Here is a 27,766-nt window from a genome sequence, read left to right as displayed (position 1 = left end):
GCTGGATGGCAGCACGGCCCTCTGAGGTGTCAGCCACCCGTCCCAGTTTGGTATCACCAGCAAACTTGCTGAGGATACACTCTGTCCCCTCATCCAGGTCATTGATGAATATATTAAACAAAATTGGACCGAGTATTGACCCCTGGGGAACACCACTGGTTACAGGCCTCCAACTATAGACTCTGTGCCACTGATCACAACCCTTTGAGTTCTGTCACACAGCCGGTTCTCAATCTACCTCGCTGTCACCTCATCTAGCCCATACTTCCTCAGCTTCCTAATGAGGATGTTATGGGAGACAGTGTCAAAAGCCTTTCTGAAGTCAAGGTAGATGACACCTACGACTCTCCCCTCATCCAGCCAACCAGTTATAACATCATAGAAAGCTATCAGATTGGTCAAGCACGATTTACCCTTGGTAAATCCATGTTAACCACTTCCAGTAACTTCCTGTTCCTCAACGTGTTTGGAGATGACATCCAGAATGAGTCGCTCCATTACCTTCCCAGGGACAGAGGTGAGACTAACTGGCCTGTAGTTCCCTGGGTCCTCCTTCTTGCCTTTTATGAAGACTGGAGTGATGTCAGCCTTCCTCCAGTCCTGAGGCACCTCTCCTGTTCTCCATGACCGTTCAAAGACAATGGAGAGTGGTCTAGCAATAACATCTGCCAGCTCTCTCAGCACTCACGGGTGCATGCCATCAGGGCCCATGGACTTATGAATGTCCAGCTTGGCCAAGTGATCTCTGACCCGGTCCTCCTTATCTCTGACCCGGTCCTCCTCAATTGTTGTATGTATGACATACAACAGAAAAAATAACCCAAGTGCTAGAGGTTAGCTTTGGATTTCTGGTTGCCTTAAGGTATCTGCCAGAAGTCCATCTCAGAGGTGGAAAAAAGCTGGCAGCTTAGTCCGTCTGAATGACAGTCACTTAATTCACAGCAAATTTTCCCTCAAGTTCTCAAGTGATGGAATTAATAAGGTGTGTTTTCTGTCACAAAGCAGTATGAAATTTCTTCTAAGTCATCTGAGTTGGTAATTTTAATGGTACTTTTGCTTAGTGTGGCAAACTGACAAACAGTTTTCATTTTTGCCAATTTCATTAAGCGTACACATGCAAAAATCTAATGCTGCTGTTAAATGATGATTATAAGATACAGCCACATTATACTTTTTCTGATGAAGCTTCTTGGTTTGCTTTTGCACATGCATGTACGCACACAATAAAGTTTCCAAAATGGTGTCTGCTGGTACATAAAGTCATTAATGAATCCTTCTTTCTGCTCAGGCTTGGCAAACATACTGTTTCCTGGCAAAGCTTTTGAAAGTGCAAGTCCATCAAAGAAAGGCAGGAAGTCATCAACTTAAGGTTTCCCTCTCCTAATGGAGCTGTTTTAAGCACACTCCAAAATTACCAGATTTAAATGTTTTATTAAGACCTGATACAGAAGGCCGTTTCTTGTCTTGAAATATGACAATATCTAATGGAAATTTAAACCCCTAGTCACAAAACATGAATCTTGAATTCTGGAAACTTTCCATTTGGCCCTAAACACATCTTCAAAAAAAATTCTTATTCATATATTGTAATTACTTCTTAGATTTAATTTGGTTAATATTCATTACATTAGTTGTGCAAAATATCTGTAGAATTAGTTTTGCAAAATAAATTTCAGAAGAATTAGGTCCTAACTATGCTGCTATTCAAACAGATCCACAGTTTTGAAGACACAAGAAAGGAACTTAGTAGAACAGAGAGCCAAATCTCAGTATATGAAAGCTAACAAAAATACCTCAACAACCAAAACCCTCAAAACAAAACAAAAAAAACCACCCAAATGAGTGTTTCCAAGTTGTATTTTTTACAGGCATTTTGTCAACAACTAATTATACTGCTAAAAAAAGTCCATAGACCTGAAAGCTCACAAGGCAAATAGAAAAGAACACGTAAGATTTCTACCACACCAAAAAACCCCATTATATGAAACATGGCTTTAACAGGGCAGCCTGCAGCATTGAGACATTTTGCCTACTTCCAAGATGGGAGAATACCCAGAAATGGAAACAAAGATTAGGTGATCTTTATTGAAAGAAGCATCTTCAGTGTTTTTAGACAAACATTAACTGCATGTGTCAGTTTTAATTAAAACTAGTGACTGCAATATGCTGCTTTAACAACTGTTCATACTTGTAAAAGCACCGAGTTTCCTTCTCTTCCTCACCAACTCATAAAAAATGCCAAATAATTGCAAGTGGTATATACAAATATAAATTTCAGTTAAACACAAGAGTATGACACACAAAATTCTTTCAGTAATAGTCAGAACCCACATAAATTTGTTCTTTGATGCTGGGAGTTAATGGTTAAAAGAAGACTGCTTGCTTTACCCAAAAAAGAAAACTTATTTGCAAATTTCTGATGTCGTTGTTGCAAGGGCAATTCAGAATGTCTGATGACAGCAAATCTGAGCACATCTAATGAGTTGTTCCTTCCACATTCCCAGCTGGACTACTGAAGGGTTGATAGCAGTTTATGTTTAATTTGAAGTAGGAATTCCCAAAGCATATTGCTGGTGGGATGCCAATTAGGTCTGTCTGTATCACTAAAGCTATTCTTACATCAGTGAGTTCTATAACCCAAAGGAATTTGACAGAAACAGGACAAGACACTGTTGACTGCAGCATGCTAAAATGTTTAGTATTATACCACAGATTTAGACATCCACATTGCAAAGTTACAGTTTGATGAGCAAATATCGGCAGCAGTACCAGCTTATGCTCTCTCCACCACTAGCTCTTCCTACTGCTGTGGTTGCTTCTATCCATGCAAGTTCATTCCCCACATCATGTGAATACAAGCATTTACCATTTGTGTGGTAAGCCAGACTGGGTAGCTGATCCCCCTGAAAAAACAGCATGTTAAACAAAACCCAAAAATTAAAAAAAGCAAAAGAAAAAAAAAAAAAAAAAGAAGAATCCAGAAAAAGCATAACAAAGAACAATCCAGGAGGAAAAAAAGAAGAGACAAAAGAAAAAGCCCAATAAAAAAGAAAAATAATAAAAGAAAAAGCACCTCTGCCAGATAAGTATCTTGGTTCACTGTGCAGTTGCACAAATGGCTGAGCTAAAACACTGCACCAAGCAGCTGGACACATGAATAACAGGGGCAGAGATTGCCTAAGGCAGCTCAGATGGCAGTACTGATGAATGTGTAATCACAGCCTGAATGCCACTGACTTTTCTACTACTGTAAACAGACAAGAATCCGGGTTTAAGAATGGCAAAAGGAAAAAGGATTTCCCAACTATCATTTGGGTTATTCTTACGCTGCTACCTCATCTTCATGAGCTGAATTGCAATCCTTGCTCTTGGCCCACAAACTTACAAACTGAAATTTCATACCAGCATTTCACTCAAATCTTAGAATGCATTCATGGTTCAGCATAAGGGAGACAGCTGTAACGTCAGAACTGACAGCTTGGATCAGAAGTAAATACTCTTAGTTTCCCACATCCAAACTGAAAAGGAAACACATCTCAAGAATTTCTGAGAGAGATCTGGAATGCTAGTCAGTGCACATTTCTCTCATTGAAATAATTTCTATCATTTCAAACAACATCCACTGGTAAAGGATAAGGAGGTTATAAAGCAAGTGAACAACTTAACATGAATTTTAGGTCCTGTCAAAACAGGAGAGAAGAAATCCTGTAGCCTTTCAACTAGAGCTTTTAAAACCCTTCAACTTAACAATGATTTTGTTGGCATAACACAGCACTAATCCCCAACTCAAAACTAGTAAAGGAAGGATTATTTCAAAGAGCTGATGTTGGTATATAGTTTGTAGTTTCACTGCTGCCATTCAGTCACTTGCAATTTTGAATTTATTAGACCTGTTCTTTCTGAAGTATTTGCTGTGACCATCTTTACACCATACAAACATACAGAAGTGTCATTACAATAGCTGGGCTCCTAAGCACCATTCTATTTAGTCTTTCAAGGATCAAACTCTTTAAAGTACAATATTTATCGATAAATTTTGGTTTATAGTGAAGTATTTTTTGTTTTTTACTAGCAATTTTGTTTTAATGTTACCTGTTCTCTCCATTTTGATGAAAAGTAACCATAGCTTAGAAAAAAATTGAGATGAAGTGGTTTACTTGTAACTTCAATAAATCAATGAATATAAAAAGAAAACAAATATTTAAAGCCTAATTAGTAAAAGGAGTTTTCCATCTATTTAACTTTTTTCTTTCATTACAAAATACAGTTAATTCATCATGCCAGCCACACAACCCCAAAAGGTTATGTGTTCTGCATTTATAATAGCAGTAACCACCTATAAGGATCCACAGCAAAAGTGAAGCTAAATATTTTGTCTACTAGCAGCATATTTCAGACCAAAAATTCATATATAATAAACAAAAAAATAAAAAGAATGAACAGGAGAAGGCTGTTGGTTGTTCAGACTTCCTGGCTTTATGTATTACTCCCCAACTAAAACTCAATAGGAGAGATATTAAAGTGCTTTGCTTCCAAGTAAAAGTGCATGACAGCAACCCCAGTGAAAATTAATGCTAGTTCTTTGAATACTAGTGGTAGTCACCACTGCAAGATTCAGGATAAGGAAGAACTCTCTATTTTTAGTTCACAAATAGGGGCCCTTTGAACGCATAGTATTATATTAAGGCAACTATATATACACATCATTCCTTTTTAAGCTAACCAATTAAAAGTTTTACCAACTTTGCCCTTTTTGTTATCAAGGCAGAGAAAAACTAATCACTGTATAATTTGTTTCTGCATAACAAGATACTAAAAAATTACATAAGTTCAGTTATTGGATAATATGCTTGTGTTGAGGAAAAGATAACCAACTTTAACTGCAGACATTAACACTATTAGAATCTACAACCTGATCTACATCTGTGGTTATTTTACAAACTACTGCTCCTCATGCACTAGTACCCTTTGCATATGGAACAAGGCAATTGTCATTGCTATCTAATGCATTTCCAATGAAACAGAACCAGTGAATCACGACCAAAAAAAAAAAAAAAACCCAATAAATCAAAGCTTACAAAAATCAAAGCTTTCAAACAGAGCCAAATGGTCAAATTAGTAACTGGGGTCCACGTACCCAGTCATGGGAAGATTAAATCACCCAGAGAAGAAAAGATGGATGGCAATAAAAATGCAATGCATGGCATTAACTGATATCATCAATAAGCTGCATTTTAACACTGCTACAATTTTCACTATATGCCATGTATGTAACAGTTTAAAACCACCCAGAGCAACTGACTAGATTTTTTTTTTTTAAATAATCATTTAGGAACGTACCCTGTCACTACAATAAAACAGACTGACAACAGCCCTCACTTCATAAACTTTAGGTACATGCCACACAAAGATTTTTGCATAACACCACTGAACTCGAACATGACTTGACTAAGAAGAACCTACGTGCAAGAGACATTTCAGACTGATGCAGAAATTACCTGCCTTGCATTATTTATCAATATTTAAAGGTTCCTATCAGATGAGTAAAGTAAAATACTGAACACAAAACCCACAAAGCATGCCTTCTACAGAGAAAAAAAAGTAAAAGTTCCTGTAGAATTTGCCAAAACATTTGGTCAGTAAAAGATGAGAGCAATTATGCTATCTGAACAGCTTCAAGTGTTCTAACATCATAGATGTGGACACAGTCCCATGCCACAAAGTTCTGCTTGCACAACAACAAAATCAAGAACCCCCACTGCAACATCCCAGCCTTTCAAATTCCACTTTTATTAAATCATAATTAGAAAAAGCAATGCTATGTCCTTTCCTAGAATAGGAAACAGCTTTTTCATTGGATAAAATGATTGTGAAGGACGGGTTTTTTAGGGGGGTGGGGTTTGTTTTTTTTTGTAATGGAAGGAACGTAAAGCTATGTTCTGACATTATCTTTGAAGTGGTGCCAGAATAATCACTGAAGGTTGCATATAGCTCCTATCACATCTTATGGTCTAGCAGTCTTTTGAGAAGATGGGGACTGGGGCAAGAACTCCCTTTCACTAAGCAACCTCTTGGGACTGTTTGCACAATCCAAGGCCCCTGAATCCAAGTACTCTAAGGCTGCAAATGCTTTGTTTTGTTTTCTATTTGCATCATACTGGTTTAATCAACTAGGTTTCAGAATGATGGGTGATGACAGGAATGCATAATTTCAGGATCAGGTCCAACAGAAACCACTTACTACATTGTGAGGAGCAGGCATGACATACTCTATGCAGGACATGGACTGGTTGAATGTAAAGAACATGCTGATGTGTTCTTTCCATCCATTCTCCAGGTTAGAAAAATTGCTTTAGGCATTAACTCAATTTCCTTATTCCAGGTGGGTTTTTATTCTTGGATTTCAGACACAATGTGTTGGTATAAAGAACATTTCTATTCTGACCATATCCTTCCAAGCCTTTGCTAAGCTTGGGGTTGAAGTAGACCCACCAAAGCCAGAGAACTGGGTTTTTTTTCCCTAGATCATCATGCTCATGACTGTTTCAATTGCAACAGCACACCAGACAGCCTTGTTCAGAAGAGGAATACAGCAATATGTACATGCATATTTACATGCATTCTCTTTCTTAAATCTAGCACAGAGTAAAATCAGTAGCCTTCTGAGGTGACAGACAAGCATCACACACACAATTTTTCCTGTGGCTTGCTTTTGAGTGCAATGAAAGCATCAAAGCATCAAGAACCTGGCTATGTAGGAGATTGCCATCTACCATAGCCCCATGTGCAGACAGAAAGATCGCCTGCCTGTTTCTTAACGGTAAAATTCTCCAGACCTATTGGCAGGGTTGTAGGAAGATATTCACAGTAGGCTCCTATTTCAGATTCAGCCTTGACAAAGATAGTATAAGGCTTTAGAAAAATTACCACAGCCTCGTTTTATCCAACAGTAAGTCTCACTTGAGCAAACTGGCAATGTTTTGAGCCCTTCCCCTTCATGCTGCTCACTCTTCCCCCGTGGATGCTGCACTTCCACGTTCCTGCAGTGAAAATACACCATAGACAGCACACATCTGGCACAGCTTATTCCTCTGTGCTCTGAATTTTATTTGCAGATCAGCTCCCTGGTTGAGAACCACTGATGTTAACTGACAGCTCTAAACATAAAAAAATTAAATAAATAAAAAATTGTCAATTCAGGGACTGTGCAATTGTACTTGTTTTACTGCTGGCAGAACTGGGATGGGAGGGTTCCCCTCAGCCCCTCCTTTCTCTCCTGTTTACTTTCCTGCCGGTACCATAGGGACTTTTAACACTACCAACTGTGAAAGGCTCTTATATAACTTACTGTTTAACTTTGAGAATAACAGTCTGGCTGTGAGAGAGAGATATGCTCTGTGAATCTGGAGAGGAAGCAAGAACATGCCATTTAAACTGAGAAGCCTAGGAAGCTCCTCTAGACTAGCTTTGACATTGCCAAGGTTTTAAAAAAATCTTCATACCAGTCTGCCCTCTACTGGGATGTTATTCAAATAAACTACATCCCTGCTCTTCCCAACTCACTCACCAACCTAAAATCTGTACCAGAACTACATATGCTTTTTCCGGACTAATGAAAAGATTTGATAGCCTCTTCTTCAAAATGTATATGTCTGACTAACAATAAACAGATTCTTTTTTTCCCCTCACAAGCAGTCCATTCAAGTGGGGAGTTGGAAATGCATCTATATTTCTATGCCAACACCATTTTCAGCACCACAGATTTTGTTTGAAATCAAGCATACTTGGGGCTGGTGTTGAATGTGTAATGAGAAAAAAAAAACAACCCTGAAGCTATTTTCTTGCATGTTGTCTTGTAAATTTATTAAGCTGACAAAGTTTTACACATCCCTCTTTTGTCCTAATCAGTGACCTAGTTTCCTCTCTCCATTGAAAATACACACCATACTGACTCCCTGCAGTGCACCCGAGATTATGGCAACCTTAAGACTTTTGCAGTCTCTGAGGGATCTCCTTGTCAGGTGCTTTGCACTTGCAAGCAAGGTATTTCTCTCCCTTTCACAGTTGAGACCTGCAAATTCTGCTCTAAACCCGAGTATGGAAGCTCAAGCTCTGCTCCCAATATAGAGAAAGGTTTGGTAGTTCAGACTAGACCACTCACACCATAATCCAGCTGTCTTCACTGGAGCTTGTGTAAAACATAAGAGAACCCAAATATCTCTAACTATTTGGCCCAGCAAGACCCTGTAAATTTTTTTATTAACCTGGCAGGAATGCATGAAAGCAGACTTTCATAAAACGTGGAGCTGTGGAAAAGCTGTATTTTAAAATCTGTGGCAGCATATTAGCGCAAAGTAAAAATATTCAGGACAGTGCCAATAAACCATATAATTTGATTTCTACTAAAGATATTTTAATTCCCCCCCACCATTACTTTGTGGTCTTCCACTTTCCCAAACACATAATTAAAAAAAAAATGACCAGAAAACTTGTCTGAGTGGCCTGAAAAGAAGATTTTTGACCTACTGCACAAGGATGAAACCACATTTTGCAATTGCATTGTTTTGGTTTGTCTTTTTTTAATTGCAGAATATGTTTTTTCCTGACAATTAAAAACCATTTTTCACTAGTATCAGGATGACAGAGCCACATTTTACAGCTGGGGCTCACAGCACAACCCCAGAATATCAGCCGTTTTAAAGTACTTTCACTTAGATAAGCTCATGGTTATTTACCATGCTGGATCTCTGCTTTACCACTCCTTAAAATAGCATTTCTTCTTAAATACCAACATCTCTAGAAGTTTATGCCTCCTAGAGGTCAAGAAAACAGTCATAAGCAGACATATAAATTTATTAAACAAGAACCCACAGCAGTAAGATGTTTCTCTATTCACCGCCCTCCCCACTTTCCCAATACTTACGGGGGCTGTTTCAATTCCAGTGGCTTCTGAGCTGGTAGCTGTGCTACATTCTATTATCTTCCTACTCTACAACAAGAGTTACTACTACCAGTCCCCTCTTCCCACCCCGAAGACCTTTCGATCATTTAATATAAGGGGTATATATTCTCATTAGTTACAAAAATTACCTGAGACATTTGGTATCAACAAAACCAGATACTTCTTTTACATTTACGGCTGCCTCAAGCTTTTCTTTCACAATAGAAGAGCCAGGAGATACAGGATGGCTGCTTCTCTGCACCCTGGCCAGGCAAACTCTTTCTGCTCACTACAAAGCACCATACTATGAATTCTCTTCCACGGTCCTCCTCATATTCAGTTCTGTATTTCTGATCTTGAAATGCTTCAGCCCTGCTTCTTCAATTTAGATAAGAAAAGGCTCTGTTAGTGTCCTATTATCTCAAAGAAGGTTTTGCTACCTGTAAGACAAGTGTATCTCTACACCTAGTACAGAAGATATGATTTCCACAGGATTTAATACTATGAGACTGCAAACTTTCACTACCCTAAAAAGCTGTATAGTCTAATGAATCAGACTGCAACAGCCTTCCCTCACAGAAAATGAATTTGCCTTCATAACAACATGTGTAGTTTAGCTCACGACACTGCAAAGCAATAATAATAATAATAATAATATGCATCACTCATGTGACTCAGTGGATACCTCACTATAAGACATCTGTCACCAACAGAAAGCCTATTTACTTACAGAACTAGGGAAAAATAAGGATAATGATTTCCAAATTTCGTTTTATTGCCAGTTAAACTCAACAGAATTAACTAGTTGTTGAACAGTAAAAAAATTCCAAAGCCCCATTTGCAAGTTTATACTGATATTCACGTCAGTCATTAAAGGTATGTTTCATGAATAGATGAGATTATGTAAAAAAGGTTCTGTTTATTCACAGAACCTACAGATAAATCTGAGTGGTATAGAGAAAGCTCAGTGTGGTCACTTTGCTGGTGAGCCCTTCACATTCTCACTCTGATCACTGTCTGATTTTGAATCTCACAGCTCAAATTCTTTGAAAGAACCTTTCTTTTCTGGCAGCCCACAGAAAAGAAGACCCCAATATTTTCATGGATTGATGTGTTGGAAAGTGACACAGACTGATGACCAAATTTTTAAAAAGAGGAACTGTCAGGGAAAAGTAGTTCTAGGAACTGAATACCCCAAATCAGGGTAAAAACATTTCATATTTATCAAAAGTGTCACACCAAAAGAGACTCTGTATAGAAACAAGATGTACTGATCAAACATAGTAGCTAGGATAGTACAAAGAATTACAATAGGTTTTTATCCACTGGAAAAATGTTAGTTCCCTGATAAATAGAACAACCACCACTACATTCCAACAGCACCTAGAACAGTGCACTCAATCAAGCACTGTTAAATCTAATATGAAGAATAAAACACATTAATTACAAAATTTAGGGTCGTGTAAGCAAGAACAGAGCATCGTTACCTATAATTTTGGTTCACTGGGACTTTGCACAATATAGTAGTAGTTCAACAAAATAGCTTAAGAAATCAATTCTAGTAGTCACTTGTCCCATCTCCAATAACACAGTCCACATCGTACTTGTGCTGATAAAACCTGTTGTAGGGAAACTTCAGAGTCTCCAACTGTACACACAGCATTAACAGATTTTAACCTGTATGTTTTCATTCTTCAAGTAAATAGAATAGACATATTTCATGTTCAGGAAAGACATCACAAAAATAAATATAAACAAAATATATACATGGCAGGGAATATCCAGACATGCTGATTATTGGAATAAGCTTCTTCCACAGGAAGTGAAGGCTGGGGTTCAACACTGACTAAGAATAAACAAGAAGACTTTACACATTGTCCATCAAATGATCCTTCTCCATTCTGTAACGTATATCAGGCAGAATGTCCTCAATGAAGAAAAAGGATATTGATTGTATCGTTACAAGCATGAGGACTGATTTAAAGCAAACTAAATAGACTTATTTTCAGCAATTCTTAATCAATGATTCTTAGTTCAATGGTCAACCCTGCAACACTAATAAAAAGCGTTCTTTTAACAAAATGTGTTCCACTTTATACCTACTATCAGTTGTTAGAACCTGAAAAACTGAACACAATGGTGACAAGCTTCAGGGTGTTTACCATACCTCAGCTCCACCCATCCATTTTGGTTCATCGGGAAATTCAGCACATAGAATATCTTCTGACTGGTTAGTTCCTAATACATGATAATGCAGTTTTTGGTGCAGATTAGTGGAGGTCTCAGTACCTAGTGAAATGCAGATATTTAAACCAATTAGTTCTCAAAGAAATACAACAACAACCAACTAAAACTTCAAAACTTCTGTATCTCTTTGCATATGAAAGAGAAGAGTAATTCAGCAGAGAGAACTAGGAATGGTTGGAGTCTGCAACCATTTCCCTCCAAACAAACACGCACCCCTGCCGAAACACAATAAAAGTTCAAACCATACTGTAAACCTGCTTAAACAGTTACCCTTTCCTTTTATTGCCAATAATACATTCTTCAAATGTGAAGATTTATCATTTCAAGATTTGCTTTCTAGAAATACTAAGCAAGCAAAGAAAAACAACAATCCGTACCACCCTCTAATGATGTTTTTGCTCCCATTTCACTCTGAGCAACTAAGGGGAGATTTATTGCTAATCATTCCTAGAAACCTTCATACTTCCATTTGCTAAAAATAATTTTTAAAAATGAGGTATTTTAAAGCATTGCATGAGGTGCTACTTGATTTTTTTATTTTTTAAAAAGTTTTGCTCTTGCAACATTTTCTAACGCTTCAACTTCTGAACTACAAACATGTTTACACGTACAAAACACAAGGTGGGTATCTAACTTGCAAGTCTGGCAAAATGACAGGCTGCAAAAGCAAAGAGAGGCAAAATTCAGGCTCTCTGCAAGGTTTAACAAAGAGCACAGCTCCAGGAGAAACTTGTCAGTAGCACTGCCTTATACTAGGAAATGCTAAATTCCTTCCCTACTGATGTTCCTCAGCTATTTATTCTACTTTGTGTGCTGCTCTTTGCATTTTGCTAGCATAAGCATTTTGTGTTGCTGTGAATCACAGATGAATTAATCTGGTTGAATAACAAAAACCTTATGCCCCAGATTGCTATTCATCAGGTCAAACTCCGAAGCCAGTTCACCTATGCCCACAAAAATGCTTAATGCAAGAGATCCAAGTAAGCTGTCACCAGACATTAAATTTCAGCCAATAACGCCCTGTACGCAGGCTAAGTAAATCACTGCAGAGAAAAAGAAAAGGAGCAGCAAACTTTTAAGAGAAGGACAGGGACAGACAAGAGGATACTCACATTAACTGAGTACAGGCTTTGGTCATACAAGACATAATCTGATATCTAATTGTATAAACTAGTATAGCTTGTTATTTCAGTATAAACCAGTAGAGCTAATTATTTGTTGCACCAGTTTACTTAAAAGGTCATTTTGTGTCCACACAGCATGCAATTAGTACAGCTGTACTTACCATCACTTTTCCCATCTTGATTTGGATAGCAGTTATAGAACATGCCTTTTCCATCATGAGTCCATGCCATGCAACTGAATTTAACTCTCTCCAATGTATCTGGAAGATCCTCAGGACCTTCTACTTTCATAAACTTAATAGTAACCCAATCAGAACCACTAGAACTCAGGCCATATGCAAAGTATTCACCATCTTCACTGAATGCATAACCTAGGAAATTGGAACGAAACAAGAGGAAGTAAGAACAGCACAAGGAATCAATATTTTTTTAAAAGTCTTTGTTATTTTGCCATGCAGCTTTTTATTATATACTACACGCTAGCCAAATCCCAACAAAACAGAGGTAAAATTGGGAAAGCAGTTAAAACAACTGTGCCCACAAAGCACTAAGAGAAGTGGGTTTATTTTCTAAAAGACAGTGCAAGCAACTACCTCTGCTGTCATTTGGGATTCACAGCACTTTTCCAGCCTCTGTGGACTTCTCAAGTAGTTCACAGATCTGAGTTTAGGCATGTATACTCAGGAAGTGTGTTTAATAACATCACTTCTGCCCAGCATCTGAATTATGAATAGATTAATAATTCTACTTCCCTGAGTTTGGGGGGAAGAGGTGGAGATTGACAATGTACACAGGTAGAGAATTTAAAGCGAGATTTTAAGAGAGAAACAGTACCAAAGACGTCAACAGTAAGTGAGATGCAAGTAATGCATCCTGAAATAAAGCAAATACCATTTCAATATTGGAGTCACTGAAACCAGACCCTGCAAAGCCATGAAAACTGAAGTAACTGGAAAAATTTGCCACGAAGCAAATGGATTAATCACCAGTATTCTCAGCTAAGACCTCGGATGTTTATGTTGGTCTATCCAAACTGTGAGGAAAACACAATTCTGAAAAAAATTCAGAAGCGTTTCCATCATAGCTGACAAGGATCAATTTCACTCTTGCAAATCAACTCAAGTGAAGAGATTAAATTATAGGCCTGAAAGTAACTACTGAAAAAAGGAATACAAAAAAGTTGCATTTCATAGAAATCATAGGTTTGAGAGGGACCCACCCTAACGTATTCTCCCCCATAAGAACATAAGAGTGGCCATTTTGATTCAGAACAAGATTACACCTAGTTGGCCTCGGGAGTAACCACAACAAGGTGCCTCCAAGAATAAGAACAATGCAAGCACATGTAATAGTTCCCTCGAATATTCTTACAACCTCTGATCATTTTTAGCTTAGGAAACTTCTTTTCCATGAAGTAGTTGGTTAACAATCTTCAATGCTTCCCTTGTCCTTGATCTTGCCCAGCTTGCCTTTAAACAGTAAGTTTTTTGCACCACCACCATCCATTGGTAATGGGTCCTACAAATCTTCTTGCGGCATGAACCACCACCTTCTTTTGTTTGCTTTGGACTTGACTCCCACTGCCTTCATTTGATATCCCCTCATTCTTGTAACAGAAAAAAACGATGACTAACCAACCCCATTCACTCTCTGCATGCTACTGCATGCCACAAATGATTCTGTAGACCTCTATTATATCCCTGCTAAATTGTCCCTTTTCCAAGCTGATTGATCTGGGCACACTCAATTGTTTCTGACCTTTGCTCCATACCCTTCATTGTTCCTACCGCCCTCCTCTGAACTGTACTTCAGAGCCCCTTTTGAGCTGAGGAGACTGAAACTATATTTAGTATTCAATGCTACTCTGTATACCTCTGGGTTGCTAATGTAATCGTGTTTTCTGTTTAGTTCTCTATTTTCTTCTTAATCATTTCTGGTATTTGATGTGCTTGTTTGGCTGCTCCCAAGAACCAGGCCGACATTTTCATGGAACTATTACAGCCTAGGAATTGTTCCCAAGTGGTCATGGTCAGATCAGAGACCATTCCATCCATTCCTCTACAAATGAGGTTAGGATTGTTTGTCCCCTGTGCATCACTTAATTTACCTGCACAGAGACTTTTACCTGTTACTTTATTGTGTACTCACTCTCCCTAAGGTCCTCCTGCAGCTCTTTAGTCATTTTTCAGCCTTCACCTGGAATAACTTTGTATCAGCATCAAACTCTGCTACCTCACTGCTCACCACTTTTTTTAATATACCAAACAGTGCAAGTCCTAGCATAATCCCACACAGAACTCTACTGGCAATTTCCACGTTGACAGCAAATCAGTTATTCCTGTCTCTGCCTTTAAATCAACCCTTTATCAACATCAGGAGTTTCCCCTCTTGTTCCATGGCTGTTGTTTCTTTAAGTGCATTTGGAAAGAGACATAAGCTTTTTAGAAATACAGAAAGATTATATGGACCCAATTCCTTTTATCCACAGTTTAAGGCAGGACTTCTCACTAAAAAAATCCATATTGATTCTTTTCAACTAGGTCACACAAAGAAGCATACACTAATTCTGTCCTGTTTTTATTAACTGGCCTTGAACAGACTTAAAGGTCCAAGAGTTTTGCTTCTACAATAAGACAATAGGGAGTAGGAAAACGGACAGCTAACACAAGTTAAAGCCCTAGTAAACATAAGTAATTTTGTGATTCTCATAAAAGTTAACACTATGTTCATCACAGTCTTTAACTTGCTGACTTGTGTTAAAGACGCAAAATACAATTGTAAGAGAATTAGTCAATATAAATACATAAACTTGCTATGAACAGCCTCAAGACCTGCTCATATTCCACTGGAAGCCTGATACAGAGTTGTGAAAAAAGACACCGAGAAACTGAACAGAGTTAATTGTGAATACAATGTAGATTTAGAAATGTTCTTGCGAACCACTATATAAATCCACATGTGGCTATTGTGACTACTTTGATTAAAACAAACTGCTTTAGTCATACTTTTACACATGAAGAGTCGGAAATCACTTCCAACTTCTGCTGAAGACCCAGATTTATTCAGCAGGAACTGCTGTCTCACTAACCTCGTAAAGCCACAGTGCCATCATCAGAAAGCTTATTTGGATCAAGAAAAACTTTGGCATCAGCATCCAAGGAGTCTTGTACATATAAAACTCGCTGGTTCTGCAGTCCTGTATTGTAGAAGTGAAAATACCTAAAAGAACACAAGAGGGAAAAATAAGTAGGAAGAACTCAGATTTTCAGTTAAACAAGCAAGAAGAACTTGTATAAGATTGTCACAAAGCGAATATAAGACAGACAAATACACAAGGGAAACACAAACTTCACATTAGAGTAGGAATCATGGCTTCCCCTGTGGCCATTGGGGATTTAACCATCATCTGTAGGTGCCTTTGTCTCCCCCTTAGTACAGAGGAAGCCCAGATACCAATTTCTAGGCCTCTAAAAATGAGAGGAATCTCATCCCGATGTGATACAAATTTTATAGAAAAGACTGTAGAATGCATCCAAAACATCCTTTAAAAATAAAAGCTCCATTTCCCACAGTGTATTTCAAACAAAGCTAACAAAACTAACATAACTGTCCATGTTAAACAGCTCTGACAGCCTCAGCGTGTCTCTGTTACAGTTATTGGCACAGGTTCCCATCCTTTATGTTCTAATCCTTGTAATTCATATAGATGCTTTCAATCTGTATAGGGTGGTAGACAGATGTTGAAATGAAACAGAACTGAAATTTTCATCTGTATTTCCCAATGCCCCTAAAACTGTGTGTTTTGAAAAAGTTGTAGAAACAGAGAATTACAGAATTCTTTTTAGTGAGGGACACTCTTCACATCATAAGACACTACAGAGCTCAAAGAAATTAATACCTGTGTCCTATGCAATTCATAAGCCTTCATAGGACTTCTAAGTTTTACTACATAAACCTGTGACTTAACAAATTAAATATTAGGTTCAGCTGGGGAACAGGGTAATTTATGGGGTAATGTTCAAACTTAAACTTCAGTTCATATATTCCCTAAGACTGTCCAGTACTTGGATACAAGCACGGGAACCTGGTAAACCCAGAATGGGGAACTATACTCACAAAAGCCCGGTTAACAATCTGAAGTAGCAATACGTTCAAATACTAACAATAACGTTCAGCAAGTGACAAAATTGAAAAATTTAAAGGTATAGAAGAAAAAGATACACGATTTTCCATATGACCATGCTTCTTCTAGCCAATTTCACCTCTGCAATGCTGAGCAATAAGCTGGGAAGCTAAGGTCAAACAATGCAACAGACAAAACACCTCCCTGGGCACTCTTTCTTTCTGCAGATTCTGCAGAACAGCTCTTCAGGCACTGTCCTTCAGCAGCTATTCTTCTGCAGAAAACTGGAGTAATTAAATTGGAGAATTTCTAAGTGTCATGGGAAGTTTAGATAGTTCTTCAAATAGAATAGTTCCTCCCCTGTCCCTTACTAAGTGTACTTTACTTGGTAGAGTCCTCTTGATCTCCTCAAACACCATAATACATGTTTTTTGGTATGATTTTTAAACCACTGTGATCTAAATTCAGCACATGCCAAGAAATACAGTAACACTAACAAAAACTAAAAAGACATCTATTAAAATCACAGTAAAGTGTTATAAGTTAAAGCACATTAAGCTCCCAGCATAAACATTCTTCCTGGAGGACAGTCAGCTGCATCAAATTCAGACTTTTTAACTCTAGTGGAGACTGAGAGTGCCATGAGGACTTCTGCAACATCAAGCCTTATTAGCATCGAAGATAACCACACCTGGGCATGCCTGCACTGCACTGGGAGAATGGGTCAGAGAATCTAGAGCAGTCACTGACCAGGCTGCTCCAGAATCAGATTCAGCCTAGCTACATCTGCATGAGCTTCACGTACAAACTAATAAGCTGTGCCCAAATTGCTCAGCAAGGCTTACTTCCCCAGATGCAGCGCTCTCCTAAACAGCTCCACTGCTTCTGGGCTTAAACCTCACACCTCTATGCATTGACATGCTGTGCCACATCAGTGACAACTTAAATCAACATCATCTTAGGTTCACTCCCCACAACATACTTTTGCAAAAACCCACTTAGTATAGACTTTCCCTCCCTTAGTAACAAGTATCCACACCCTCCTCAGGACAGATAACTGAAGAGTAGCAGATCTCCCTCGATATATGTGCAGAAATCTTAAGGCAATGATACATCTTCTGCTCTTTCCTGTAGATGACAGTGAACAACATACCTGGCATATCTGAGTGCCCATTCAATAAGGATTAAACAAATTGAAAATACTGAAAAAGACTACTTGTGTTTCCCATGATTAAGAATGGCTCGTTGTTTGCACTAACTCTTTTTCAACTGCTAAAACAATCTTCAGATGTTACTAAGTTAACCAGCAGCTTCATCCCTTTACTCCTTTTCTCTAGGAGATAGCTAGTGTTTCTGAAAGAGGTCACATAAAATTGAGTAGCAGCTGCAGTCAACAGACCTTGGGTAAGCCACAGAAGCACCATCTCTTTACCCAGCCACAGAATTAAAACAGGGATACAAATAGGCTAGGTATTGGCATACAGCAGGATTTCTTTATTTCGTAGAAGACAAATCTTTTTGCATCTGTTGCCTTAAGTTCACCAAATCATTTTTCCTCTATCCTCTCCAGATACAGCAGCTGTTTTTCACAAGGGAATTTCCACTGCTTTTCACTGGCTGTGACTAAACAAAAATTCTACCAGCTGCTCAAAGTATGACCAACATAAGAGCAGTATTTTAGTAAATATTTAGGAACAGCATGCACATGACAGGCTTGTGCTATTTTCAGGATGAGGTGCCGTTAACTATACCAACAGTGACCAACCCTAAAAGGAACTCCTCGAAGTTTTACTTTTACAACAGTTATTCTACAAAAGTTGCCTGAGTTTTGATAAACTCACAATTGTTCCTATAAAAACAACCGACAACAGAAGAACAGGAAGATAATATGACTAGGAACTGGAGACAGTCAAGCATCTTGTGCTCTGCATCATGTAACCATATATATTAATATTGGCTTGCTTTTCATACTTCCTAACTATTAAGGAATAAATACAAATAAAATTTGTAATTTGTTTTCCTAACGAGTAGTTGCTTTTGACTTACTTCATATTCATCACCTACAAAGACATTCCACACGTACCTTTTTCCTTTCTTGAAGTGGCAACTGTACTTAGGATAATCATAGAGTTCAGTCATTCGTTCTTTGAACAATCCTCTGACAGGACACTGCTCGAGAAAGGGTACTGTAAGCTTGTTCTGAGCCTCCACAAATGCCTGAAAGAAAACAATCCCCCAAAAAAGACATGAACTCAAGCAGGAATGCATATCTCCTACAGGAAACACTATTTTCTGAAGCAGCGCATCACAGACATCTTTCCCTCATACAGGCTGTGTAGTGTCACACCTGAAGAGTCTTACATACTTATTTGCATTATGCCACAATACTGTAGTAAGACTGATGTTACATCTGGAATAAAGTCTCTCCAGGGCACGCACTGGCATAACCAGTGGTTCGGCCAAAGACAAGCCAGATTCCTGCCATTCCCCTTTAAAAAAAGAAACCCCAAACCTCATGTTTTTAAAAACTCTCCTTATATTTGCCTAACCAGCACAGAAAAGCTAATTTACAGTATATACCTAGGAAAAACCATCTTCCTTACTTCACCACAAATATACGATACCCCAATACACTATGATAAATAAATTAGGAAATGGATAAAGAACACAGTCCCCTTTGCCCACACATGGCACTATCATTTCAGGCGCTGTGAAGGGCTGGAAGATGATACAAAACACCACGTGCACCATCTGTTCATCCTATTAACACACAGGATTAGTCGCAGACAGTATTTCTTGGAAAGACCAAAGTACTGTCCACAGATTCTTAGTTACAAAGGGGAAGAACACGTAAACTCTGAGAAGAGAACTTTGAGGAGTCTGGTTTCTTTAAAACACTCCACCTCCAAGTAACAAACACTTAAGGACAGTGGCCAAAAACATTACCACTCCAGCTGTTTGTTAGAGGCTGCCACTCCCACGGCATGCATGGAAAAACTGGTGCTCTGTTGGTGTTTCACCATCCCTATTTATAGCACAGTACATTAACATAAAATTAATACCTAAGCGTCTTAAGGCAAACCACAGCTGCTAAGAAGCAGACACGCAGGCTTTTCTGTCTCTAACACGGAGTAGGAAGGACAGGACACGACATAGTGTGTGTGGCTGTAATTCACAGCCAGATGTCACAGTGATGGCTGCAGTATCACTCTCAGAACCTGGGCCTCTCGCCTCCAGCCTGAAACCGCTGTCCACTCATCTCTTGCTTACACAGGTCTCTTTACCAGTTGCTTTGAAAGAGGCAAGCAGATCAATGCATAACAACATCTGAGCTACACTTCACCACAGGGTATGACCCACTGGAACATCAGGGCTACAATCCATATTCCACAACTTGAGTTTCACAGTTCTTCAGAAAAGCCAGCTGCTGTACAGACAGGAGTACCTGGCACACATTTACCAACTGCTATCAATGTCCACTCATTAATTCTTCAGGGGAAAAAAGGAAAGAATAGAACATAAAACTCTTTCAGTAGCATTTTACAGGCATTTCACATGGTGAGAATCGAGCACATGGGGCAAGTAGAGAGACACTCTCCCTCCCATTTGCCTCACTGCCGCAGCATAGCCAAGAGCTGCATTACATGCCAAACTGCATTTTCTGAGACTTGTCAGGCCAAAAGAAGAAAGCGCATTAATTATGGTCAGTCTCCACTTGAGAGGTATTTGTTCATGTCTAACAAAGCATACAGAAACTGATAAGCTTTAAACATGTGAGTGCAAAATTAGTTAATGCCCTAAAAGCACTTGGCTAAGTGCTGAAACATACTAGTTGAAGAACACATGGGCTGGTTACACACAAGTCACCACTCAAGGATGACACAAGAAAGCAAGCACTACAGCACTGAAAAGGAACAGATACAGAAGGCTAATAATAATGATTCCTGGACCTTTACTCAAAATTAGACTCTATGTATCAGCAATGATTAAGTCATGAAACAATCCCCTGAAAAAAGGGAAAGAGGCAAATGCATTGCCAAGGAAAAGCCAGTTTTTGCTTCTGTTCTCCCTTTCAGGATCACCCTGGCATAAATAGCTTTAACACCCAGCACAGCACATACCAGTGGTAAGTCAGAACAGAATGCAGCCTCCACATTGTACCCCTATAACCGTGTCCCCCCCAACAAATGATGAAAGAACTTAATCAAATCAATCCAAGAATTATGCGTATCTGAATTTGTTTTCTCTAAATGGAAATACATGAATTTCAAAGATCACATACACAAAAATCTATACAGCACATGCTACACAAACTGTTTAAAGTGTTGTGATATTTTCAGAGAAAAAATGTCTTATAAAAACGTGTATAAAACCATCCATTGTACTGGATGGGCAAAAGCACTTTTCAGTTGCATTTAGTGGACAAAAACTGGCACACATCTTCGTTTCATCTATCAGTGATGTGCCCACAATGGTAACACTGCTGCAAGGGTATACTGGAACTGTGCATTACTCACTTTTAATTGCACAGTCACATCTAACCACATCTGCTTTCATTACCAGTATTCAAAGAGGAGACACAAACTTTTCTTTACAAGCATTGGTTGCACGAGAGCATGCTTACATACTAACTATTGTACTCAAACCGAATCACTAGTAATTTTGCTTTTACAGAAACTTAGTGTGTTTTCCCTGATTCCACTTAGTATGCACCAAAGATTCCAAGACTATTTGTAAAAGGGAAGGCCATTGCTATCTGAAAAAGCAAGTAGGAATTACAGGTTTTTGAAAGAGTTCCACCAAGGAAAATCCAGTCTAGTTTGGAAACTCTCTGTTTTTACACTTGTGGGCACAAGGTTGCAGTCATGTTCAAAAAGCAATACATAATTGAAATATTGCTCCAGGTAAAGTACAGGAACAGATGTCAGCAGAAACTCTCACAGTAAACAACTCCATCCACCACGCTGAGCTGAACAGATGCCACACAGGCTATAGGGCTAACAGTAATTCCATACATCTTCATGAGCCTATAGAGAAAGATTCTTATTTTACCTGCAGAAATCTGCATCTGACTATCTATCATAAGCCTTGAACCAGGACAGAATTTGCTAGCAGAAGAAAGGACAGAATAAGGGTCCAAGTAAGACATATGCTTATGGGTATCTCAGAAAATAAGGTAATTTGAAAAGCAAAAGAATTTCTGAAGTGTACTAAGAGCAGAGATGTTCTATTCAAGGCTGAAGTGTTTGGCCATTACTTGAGCAAGCCAATTGCTATTTTCGAAAAAAGTATAACTAAATTTCATCTGAAAAACACATGCCACAAAATTTTTTAACCATGCTTTGTTACAACCTATCGGCTTTCTACATGTTACTAAGCTATTCTCTCAAGATATTGATTTCCACTCACAGTATACTTTCCAAGAAGAAGTCCTAGAATAGAAATTGTTTCAACATTACCAGTCTTTGTTATTAATCTGGAAAGTATTTAATCTGGAAAGTATTTAGAGTTTGTTTAATAATTATCCCTAAAATCTTCATATTTATCGTCTCAGGAAAAGGTAGTACAGTGCAACCCCTATAAGAGGGCACATTACTTCTTTTTTTTAAATAAGTATTATAAAATAAAACTGAGCAGACTTGCATCTTAGCATTTACCTTAGTATTTAGCAAAGAAAAATTCAAAGTGAAATTGGAATTTTATCAAAACATGCGAACGAAACACTTGTCTATTTGAGCTACAAATTCATTTAATAGCAGTTTTGAGAGTTTCAATTCTAGCCTTAATCCAAACGTGCACCTGTTCATAATACCGCAACTCAACTGTGTATGCTACATGATCCTGCTCTTTCATCCCTTATCCGTCCCTCGTGTCTGAAACAAGCTACACATTACTGCCTACACTATCAGTGAGTTAAGATACTGTATATGACTGACATACTTACAGTAGCAAAAGACTTCGCTGTAGTCTAAAAAAGAGCTCATTTCCAACAAAGTGTAAAAACAAACCAAGAAATTGAAAAGCCCAACCCAGCCAAACCCAAGATGACAGCTAAAGTGGGGTTTTGTAGTTGTGGCCTATGCCATTACCAGAAGCGTTTCACCAGTGTAGCACAACATTTCAACTATGCTAGGGATGCTTCCTCAGTCTGTCTTAGAGGTCAATGGCCACACAGTAGCAGAGCACGGACCCAGCTTCCACACTTCCTCTCTTACAAAGCGAGGTAGGAACTTCCTCATCTGACCAGGAGCTCAGTCTTTATTTATGTATCTGGAGACCGGAGTTTTGTTTTCTTATAGCTGTGCATGACTACTCCAACCAAGCAACACACAGGGAAAAAAGCGATACAATAAAGCACATAGATCATGAAGATGGAAGAGGATACTTCCTGTACAACAGCTTTTCAACAAGAGATTGAGGATATGGCTTGATGACTGGCTTAATCATCTCTAAGACTGCATATTTGAGAAGAAACAGTCCTGCTTAGCCACCTGTAGATTTCAATAACCTCCTTTTTATAGCAGATATATACACTGCATATGGAATAAAATCATCTTGGTGACCTGGCTGAAAAATTTCTAGACCTATTTGACTTTCACCTAATTAAAAGTAGGCTGTGGGCTGCTAGAAAAGGAAAGATCCCATTCTTGAACCGTCTTAGATGCAACTATCATGTGGCTTTGGGGTGACCTAGATTAAGCATGTGTGCCAATAGAAAATGAATCCACCAAAGGCTTCCCTCCCAGAACATCACCTTGTGATGGCTATACCTACGCAAGGGAGGGACACAAGCATCCAGGTCAGTGCAAGAAGGGGAGGGAGGGCAGAGAGAAACCACAGAACCATGTGACTTAATGGAAGCCTCCAAACTACAGTGGATCAAGTACAGTACCAGCTGCACTCTAGTCTCACTGCAAAAATACCTGATTAAGCCAATTACAAAAAAAAAAAATAAATCCCACCCTTCTACGCTCACTTGTTTGTATGCTGCTAACTATCAGAGCCCACAAGATCATTTGGACTGGCCACAGGAAAACCAAGTATGGCTCTTTATACTCATAGCTGTTGTGCATAATTCCTTTCAGTCCCAGCCCTGTTAACCCTACAGTGGACATCAGGTGAAACTACCATGAAAATTCCAAAGTTAACATGAATCTCACTTGCCTGTGCTTCTTTCTCCATGCTTAAAAAAAACAGCAAACTTGATGTTTCACTGACTTACATCAACACAAAAACAAAGGGAGGCCTACCCATTTATTTTCTGCGACCACACCAATGCTTGACATGCCTATTTCTGCTAAGTCTAGAAAAGTAGAATTCCAACATATTTGTGTATCTATTCAACAGCACACGGACCCAGCTTCCACACCTCCTCAGCAAATCATTTTGACTGTTTGCATGTGAGAGAAGATCCCTAACTTAATAAATGAATGATGTTCAGTCTTCACTCTTCGTATAAACCAGAATTTTCAGTTATACCTACTCAAATAAAGCAAGCATGTTGTAATCAGGAACCAAAGAGGGGCTCTTTCACTACAGATAAGCATGGATGTCCAAGGAATTCTTCTAGTTCTGTACTTAATATGTAGAAAATTAAAGGCAGCCTATTGTTGGAGGTATACATGGGATATTTTTATTTTTCCCAAAAACAAATAGGAGACTTGGGGTATTAAGGAGTACATAAAGAGAGCGAGTGACTTGGAGGAATGGGAAAGACACAGGTCTCAAGGTCAGTAACTCGAAGGCTTGAAAGTCTACAAAGCATGCTCCAAATTCTCTCTGAAGCCTGTACAGTCATTCAATTTCCTCTATACCATGTCTGGTTATTCTTTGATCTGGTAGGTGCAGAATGGGTATTCTGCAGGAGTCCTGCAAACTCTCAGGAACTTGGAGACAAAACTATTAAGAAAAGCTAGCAAGAAAGAGTGGCCGTCAGCAACCTCTGCTGCAGAGCACAAAAGCAAGTGATAAAGCAGACGAAAGGAGTTTAGCGCTTCAGGACTACTTTTTTTCTCACCTCTTCTATGAAAGAGGCAGAACAGCAAAATACTGTAATTCCATTTGTTCAGTAACTCCTGGAACTTTGAAAAAAAGATTACATACTCACATATTTCTACGCATAGGAACTCTCTCCACTCTTTGCATCATACTACGACCACACTGCAAAATTCTGTATGGTGTATGTTTTTTAGAGTGTAGGCAAGTAAGATTTAACAGTATTTTCATTCCACCAATGTGACATCTTGTGTCTGGGCTGCTGCATTTTTATGAGCTTTCCTTATTTCGCCTACAACCTCTGAAGAGTGAGATTCACCCTCCTTCAACTATTCTCACCCAACCTCTTCACAGTATATGGCAAAAGCATTGAACACAGGGACACAAAAGTCAGGTGTTGCCATTTTCTCAATCCCAACTCTTCCGTAGGATCCCTAAAATAACTTTAATAGGTATTTGTAAGAAAGACATAACCATATCTCCCCACACATATATCCCTCTGAATCTAGCACAAAACTATCCTATGTGTACCATTTCCTAAGTATGCCAGAATAAAAAAAAAAAAAAAAAAAATCAAAATACTCCCAACTTACTAAATATCTAATTTTCAATCCATGGCAGAGTTTTTCACTAAAACCTGATCCCAAATGAACCTTTTTACTCCACATGCACCTTTACATATGCTGATAGATTTTGAAGTAGGGAATGGGATCCTAACTGTACACATTTTATCTTGCTCTTGATGACTACAGTAAGTTCTATTCGACCACCCTCTAGCTCATCAAGATGTATTATGTAAGCATGTACACGAGAGAAGCTAGCAGGAGTCTCACCAAGGGAAAGCCACCCTGCAGGATATTTTTAAATGGAAATCCTGCCCTCCATTATCTTTCTGACACAACCACACATACTAGATAGAAGCCACTGTTTTAGATCTGAAACTGCAGTTATCACAATGTTATTAGCCATTACAGAGGAAACCCCCTCTACACTGCCACCTACCTCTTTCTGGCCATCACCCCTGCAACTCCCTATGCCATGAATATCACAGGAACCGGCTCACAGTCATACTTTATTATTTTTCAGGATTCTTTCTCAGCAAAAGACCAGTTCCAGCAGAACAGTCTACCTATATCACCCTGCATGCTGAACACACTGCAACATCCACAATCTGTAACAAAAGCCACTAACAAAGCCTAACTTCAGAAGGAAAATGTTTTTGGCTTTGTATTTTTTTTAACCCCCACCCCCCAAATAATGCATTCACTTACTTTATCACTGTACAAAGAAAGCAAGCCAAAGGAGTTTTCTTTCTACCCTTTCTTAACTATTTTATTATGGCAATTTTAGATATACTTAGGACAGTGGATAAAGTGCTCCAGTATCAGAGTGTTCCTTTTCAGTGTGACAACATCACTTGAATCCTCTAGGAAAAATGGGTGTAAGACAAACAAGGCCTTAGTTTTCCAAATTCTGTGATCTAGGTCATACCAAGTTTTCCAGTCTTTCCCCCATTAACACAAAAGTACAACGTAACGGCATTGCTGCTGCCACCATAAGGTACCACATGAACTACACCTACATTCACTACCTAAGCTTTCAAAAAGTATTGGCAAGTCTTTCAAAAACAGAGTACCCATGCACCGACTCTATAAAAGAGAACCATGTCAAAACAGCCATTCCCGTAATAAGAAAGGTTACCTTCGTCTGTTCACTATCGGGATCTTCAAGCCAGCAGTACGGGTCGCTAATTTTACACCCATGGTAATCCGACACCTGAATTTATAAAAGATAATATTAAAAAAAAAAAAAAGGATAAGCACACAAGCAAACTCTATTCATCCAGGAATGACAATCATCAAGATGAAGGGTATTTGGACTTTCACAAAAGCATACAGTGCTAAAAAGCAAAGGACGAGAAAAGCAGCACCTTGCTCCCAGGTAAGTTGCTAATATTACCATTCTTTGGTGATGGCACCAAGGTAGCAGAGTTGTCCTCAGAAAAAACACAAAGCACCAGAGAAATGCAGAACACGGACATAAATTCCTTCCACAAGACAGATTAGCAAAGTAATAACACCACCCTCCAACAAAGCAAACCCCCCCAAAAACCAAACGACCCCAAACCTCTTCCAAATCCAGGTGTTCAAGTCAAATCATAAAACTCGATTACCGGATGCACCCAAAATGTAGTTTCTGGCTACACAACTGTCTCTGGTTTAGACCTCCCTACTATTGCTCCTCACAAACGTGCATATAGTACATATATAAATTTAAAAAAAACCTCAAAGACACAAAAGACTAACCCACGTGGCTGAATTTATTTGCTTCCTTCCTCCAGTACAGAAAATAAGACTAGATACCTGCTGTCAGGAGTTTCGTAGTTGAGAGAAAGGCTGAACTATGCAAGTAAAAACTTTTCCCAGTGTTGGCTCATGTCAGCAAACATTTTGGTTTAAACGTGATGTTTAATTCTGCGAATAATCCCTGGGCTTGCGCCTAGAGCACAGTCCCTAACGGAAGGGGAAAACTGAACCCATTTTAGCCAAACTTACACAGCACTCCTTCCCTATCAGGTTACGGCTGGCAGGCAAGAGGACAGACCACCTCACAGATGTGCCACCAACACAAAAACAGACTGCTCGTTTCTCTGCACGCTGCTCCAGCCCAGGTGAAGGCCTGGACTTCCCCGAGACACGCTGCGGTACTGGGAGCTCCGAGATTGGCACTCCCGACCCGGCACGGCCGTGAGACTCTCGCTCTAACCACCCGCCACCCCCCGCGACCGCCCCCCGCCCCAGTCGGCCCCGGGCGGCGGCGCTGCCCCCCCTCAAGCCGGGATGTGCCCACCGGCACAACGGCCGCAAATCCGGCCTCTAACGAAGCCCCCAGCAACCGCCACGGCCCACAGACGTTAACCACCTTTAATCGGAGCACGTTGCACTTTTAACGGCCGAAGCCGAACAAAGCCCCGAAAACCGAGAACGCACCTAAACGAAGACACACATACACATACACACACACACACCCCCCACACCCCCCGAGGCGGCCCCCCGCAGCACCGAGTGGGCCGGCGAGAGAGGCTGCCCCCGCGGCGGGGCCCGGCGGCCGCCACACACCGGCGGGCTGCCGCGGCGAGGGCCGTACTCACGGCGGTCTCGTCGCGGTACACCTCGGGGTACTGGAAGGCCTGCATGGCGGGCGGCAGCGGGAAAGCGGCGGGGGGGGGAGGAGGAAGAAGAAGAAGAGGAGGAGGAGGAGGAGGAGGGAAAAGGAGGAGTATGAAGCGAGGCGCGGAGGCGGCCGGCAGAGCTGGGAGTCGGGCCGTAGCGGCAG

The 27,766-nt window shown here is 39.5% G+C and overlaps 1 protein-coding gene across 1 annotated transcript in view; it reads right to left on the bottom strand.

Moving 5' to 3' along the window:
- The window catches only part of PREP (prolyl endopeptidase), a 111,992-nt gene extending 84,335 nt beyond the window's left edge, over window positions 1-27,657 (bottom strand). The window contains exons 1-6 of the mRNA XM_082480997.1: window positions 27,582-27,657; window positions 26,132-26,206; window positions 18,519-18,652; window positions 15,401-15,531; window positions 12,474-12,683; window positions 11,109-11,230 (exon numbers count right to left, since the gene is read on the bottom strand). Of these exons, the coding sequence (XP_082337123.1) occupies window positions 11,109-11,230; window positions 12,474-12,683; window positions 15,401-15,531; window positions 18,519-18,652; window positions 26,132-26,206; window positions 27,582-27,626 (717 nt within the window). The 5' untranslated portion in view covers window positions 27,627-27,657. The remainder of the gene's footprint in view (window positions 1-11,108; window positions 11,231-12,473; window positions 12,684-15,400; window positions 15,532-18,518; window positions 18,653-26,131; window positions 26,207-27,581) is intronic.
- Between the last annotated feature and the right edge of the window lie 109 nt (window positions 27,658-27,766).

The sequence above is a fragment of the Vanellus vanellus genome (genome assembly GCF_965231255.1).
Source record: "Vanellus vanellus genome assembly, chromosome: 3".
Taxonomy (NCBI): Eukaryota; Metazoa; Chordata; class Aves; order Charadriiformes; family Charadriidae; genus Vanellus; species Vanellus vanellus.
The sequence above is the reverse complement of the archived record's forward strand: the minus strand, read 5'-3'. Positions and strand labels throughout refer to the sequence as shown.